Below are 4456 nucleotides of genomic sequence, written 5' to 3'. Positions count from 1 at the left end.
GCAAGTGTAAATTAGCCTGATGAAACAAGGTAGCTCATTTAGTAGCATTCTGATCTAACACGGTAAGCAAATCAAACATTCTCACGAAAGCAGTGACTTCCCGAGTATTTTCAGATGTACCTTATGGTCCGTGCCTGAATCTGTTTGTGTGAGTCCACGAAGGACCACAAATAGATGTGACCTGAAGATGGGTTTCACTCACTAAGTACTCATGGACTTTTAAAGAATAAGGATCGAAAATAATTTCACTGGGTATATCTATGAAAAGGTTAAATCCTCATGGACTCTGAAAGATAAGGGTTTGAAAATAACCCTGCTAAATATATCCCCATAAAGTCTAAGTCCTCATGGACTTCGAAAGGTAAAGGATCAGCAACAATTGTCGCTAGGTATATCCTTAGAAAAGTTAAGTCCTCATGGACTCCGAAAGTTTATGAACACTACAGGAGCATCCTCGTTAGGGAACGTCCACAGTCTAACACACAAGCCAATGAGAACATCCTCATGGGAATATCTGTTTGGGCTCTACCCCTTCGACTATCTTCTTTTACTACTCCCCTAAGTGCTTCTTTAATTAGGTGAACTGGGACTCCGTTAGTCAGGCTCTGAGAGCAAGTCCAGTCCTCTGCAGATTCTCTCTCGACACTCTTATTCTTCTAGCTCCTCTGCTAATTCATTTTCATCAACTTTCTAGTAGGGGAGGTCTGGCTCACTGAGTTATGTCAACAGATAAGTCATGAGAGCAATCCTTGGAAAGGACCTCCTCCTCTGCAATTCTTCCCCTTTAGCTGCTTTGTTGTGGTCAACTGAATCAGAGGTTAGGAGCAGGAGAAATGCCCATCAAACCATGGGATGCTCTTTATATGAAGTGACAACCGTTATTCCATACTTGGGTGTTGATCCCTACTTGTTCGAGAGATGAGATTCTCTGTCTCGAAAATATTGTATCCTCATGTTCTAGTATCGATTGAACAAATTAAATCATATCTTAAGGATACAGTGTACATTATGAAAATATCATAACCATCCGATCGATATTGAGATATAGGGACATAATATTTTCAAGACAGAGAATCCCATCTCCTTGTTGGGAGCAAGATAAAAACAAAAAATATTTCTGACATGATACCTATCATAGAAAGGTGAAGTGACATGGGTGTTTGCACACACAAAACTGAGCTTCATTTCTCAAAAGAAGTGAAGCGGTTGACTTGTTCAACCACTGCACCTCTGCCATTTCTCGGTCTTCCTCTTGTTCTTCTACTATTTGAACTGATAGACAGTTGGTTTGCGTACGATGACATATGATTGTATTGTTAGATGTCTATTTTTCCTCATGTTTTTAATTATCTTGATTTTTCTCTTATGTGTTAGTCTGGAGATAGACCGGCGAACGAATCAGTTTTTGTCATCATAAAATAAGCCCTTGCTCTAGGAAAGATACATTCCTTAGATAGCCAAAGTCTTTCCTCTAACGGAAGACACCCCAACTCCTATCTCAAAAGTCTTTCCTCGAACGGAAGGCATCCCAACCTCAGTCCACGGTTGACCAAAGTCTTTCCCCAACAGAAGATCTTTCTCTCACAGCTTCAAACACTCTCATTTAGGGAGACACCTTTTCATTGAGACAGCTAGCCAAACCTCGCTCACCTATATTAACTTTGTAGACTAGACTGTAGTTTGAAGGTGCTGCAAGTTGCAGGCGGAGCTGCAAGGGTTGCTATCATATAGAAGATTGGAGGCTCTCGCGTAGATTAACCTGAGGCCACGAATTGGAGGCCCTTGAAAGACTGTGGTGAACCTGAGGCCACGAATTGGAGGCCCTCGAAGGACTGTTTAGCCGCTGAAAGTTGAAGGTTGTATCCGTATGAACCCTTATGAAAGTGTTGTAGCAGAATAAGAGGTCGGGGTCAGCGGCCATCATCTACTTAGGGGAGTTGATCTCCTTAGGAGGACCGGGTACTGTAAACTTAGATCGACATAACAAATTAGTCCTTTTGTGTGGCGATGGACTACCGATTGCCTTCTCTCTGTGAAATCTGTCCATTCTTTCAGCATGGAAGGTGGACCTCTGTAACGTTAGAAGCCGGTGGAAATCAGTAAATAAAACTAACATTTCATTTCTATGAAGATTCCTCACGACGTTTGGATGGAAGTTAGTGCAATCAGTAACTGCACATGTCTGTTCTTCCCCAAACACACCATGTGCAATGAAAGTGTGTCGTTTTTCTTTTACTTTTTCACTCAGATCCAACAATGTACATTGAAGTAGATCAAAGCAAAGATATGAGAATCAAAACGGTAAGCAGTTCTCAAATTATAAATACAGTAATCATCGCTATTTCACTCAAAATCACACACCATCTACAGAAGTAACAAACGTAGCATTACAAATGCAGACACATAGATCGGAGGAACTAGAAAATAGTACAATAATCTCTTCAATTATTCTTCCTCACTCGATGGTTCAGGTCATGCAATCGCGGCACCAGGAACAGTAAAATTAAAGGAAGAAAATTTTATGGCTGACAGGGAAATAAATAAGAATACAAAAGGGAGAAAAAAAACCTCTTAATTGATTAATTATGCAAGGAACAGGGCGGCCGCTGCGGCGGCGAGCACCGTCCAGGCTGCGGCGGTGGTTCGGAGTGCAGCATTGTCCGCCGCCGCCGTGTCGTCGTCGGCGGGCGACTCCTCTGGGCCGGCCGGGGTGGTTGGTGCGGGGGCGCCGTTCGCGGCGGTGGCGGCGGCCTTGTGCTTGGCTGCAGCACTTTTTTTCTTTTTGGGTGGGGCGGCAGGCGCAGGAGCGGGTGCGTCGGCGATCACCTTTTCCGGGACCTTGAAGAGCTCCCGCGGCTCCAGGACCTTGTCGATGGCGTAGACGGCGTCGGGGTCCTGGTCGATGAGGGTGGAGGTGATGTCGGCGGTGACGATATGGGTCTTGATGGTGATGACGTCGCCGTCGCTCTTGACCGTGTACTTGTAGTTCTTGTTGTGTGCGTCGCTGGCGAGGGTGGAGAAAGGGCCGTTGTTGGTCTTCAGGAGCTGGGGCGAGTAGTAGACGGGCACGGCGTGGTAGCGGAGAAGGCTGGACTTACCGGCGGCGGTGAGATTCGTGTACTTGGGAGAGAAGGCGGAAACGGCGTCGTCGTCAGGGCAGAAGACGGTGAGGCCGCTGTCGAGGTTGGACTGGAAGGACTTGAGGACGTCGGGAGTGGCGAGGAGAAGGTCGGCGAAGGCCTTGCAGCCCTTGTTGGCCATGAGAGCGGTGAGATTCACGGGGCCGGGGGCGGCGACAGGGGCCTCCGCTTCCGGCGACGACAGGATGGTGCTGATCTGGAGGATGGAGATGTTGTAAGGCATCTCCTTCACGGACTTAACGAAAGTGGCAGGCGAGGCGCCGCCGGAGTCCCGGGCGACGAAGGTGACCTTCCCGCGGCTGTGGTCAGTGATGTTGATGAATCCGGCAGTGCCGATGGCGTGGCCGGAGGACTGGAAAATAGTGGCGGAGGTGGTGGCACCGCCGGTGATCTGGTGGAGCTTCTTGGCGCCGTAGTAGTCGGTGAGGACGTGGAGGGCGAGGACGTTACGGAGGGTGGGGAGGGAAAGATGCTTAGCGAGGAGGTCAGTCATGCCGGAGTTATCAACGACGAGCAAGGTGATGGTGAGGCGGCGGTTGATCTCGGAGGCCAGGTGGGTGGCCGACAGGTAGTGGTTGAAAGTAGAGAACTCCGGGTGCTGAGCCAAGATCTTAGTGATGTTGTGTGCCCGCGCCGCGGGGAGCAGGGAGGCGGCGGCCGCCAGGACCACCAAGGAAGCGGCGAGGACAGAGGAAAATCGCCGCATTGCAAACGCTGGTGGCGATGGCGAAGCCCGTAAGCCAAATTAACCAGTTAAGTTCAGTGCAGTGCAGTGGCCTAATAAGAAGTATCAGGGCCGGGTCAGTGAACAGCACAAATGCCCCTGCAGTTGCAGGAAATTTACCAGGCCTGCCCCTTGGATCAGTTTGGTACTTTTATATGGCAATCGTGCATCAATCACGCCTGGCTCGTCGAATCTAAGTGCATAAAAAATATGTTAAAGGAACAGGAAACTGGAAGCGACCGACGCGGCATGCAGATTGGCATGCGGCGATGCATGGGCTGGCAGCGGGAGGACAAGTGTAGCGATGTGGATGGAAACGCATTAACTTTACGGAGCAAGTTGGAAGACAAGTCAAGAGGAAGACGAGGGGGACGGGAGAAAGCTGGAGGAGGCATGTGATTGCTGACATGAGCGAGCGGCTTAGATTACCATCCACTTTGTCGGTGAGTTACAGGAGAAAGAGGGGAGAGTAGGGTTGAGAACTAAGTTAAAATCAAACTCTCAAATCCATTCAAATTTTTAATAAAAATTAAATAAATAAAATAATATCGATTAAGCGGAAGACGGCCACCTGCTCCCACCGACACCGATG

The 4456-nt window shown here is 48.3% G+C and overlaps 1 protein-coding gene across 1 annotated transcript; it reads right to left on the bottom strand.

Annotated features, from left to right (window-relative positions):
- Positions 1 to 2287: 2287 nt before the first annotated feature.
- Positions 2288 to 3915, bottom strand: LOC122027665 (fasciclin-like arabinogalactan protein 2). Its single transcript, XM_042586657.1, has one exon. The coding sequence runs from the start codon at positions 3844 to 3846 to the stop codon at positions 2584 to 2586; it is 1263 nt and encodes a 420-aa protein (XP_042442591.1). The 5' UTR covers positions 3847 to 3915; the 3' UTR covers positions 2288 to 2583.
- Positions 3916 to 4456: the final 541 nt, after the last annotated feature.

Source organism: Zingiber officinale, chromosome 10A (genome assembly GCF_018446385.1).
Source record: "Zingiber officinale cultivar Zhangliang chromosome 10A, Zo_v1.1, whole genome shotgun sequence".
Classification (NCBI taxonomy): Eukaryota; Viridiplantae; Streptophyta; class Magnoliopsida; order Zingiberales; family Zingiberaceae; genus Zingiber; species Zingiber officinale.
This window is presented reverse-complemented; position numbering and strand designations above follow the sequence as displayed.

Coding starts and splice junctions, on each gene's coding strand:
- LOC122027665 (XM_042586657.1), bottom strand. CDS start 3,846: ATGCGGCGATTTTCCTCTGTCCTCGCCGCTTCCTTGGTGGTCCTGGCG.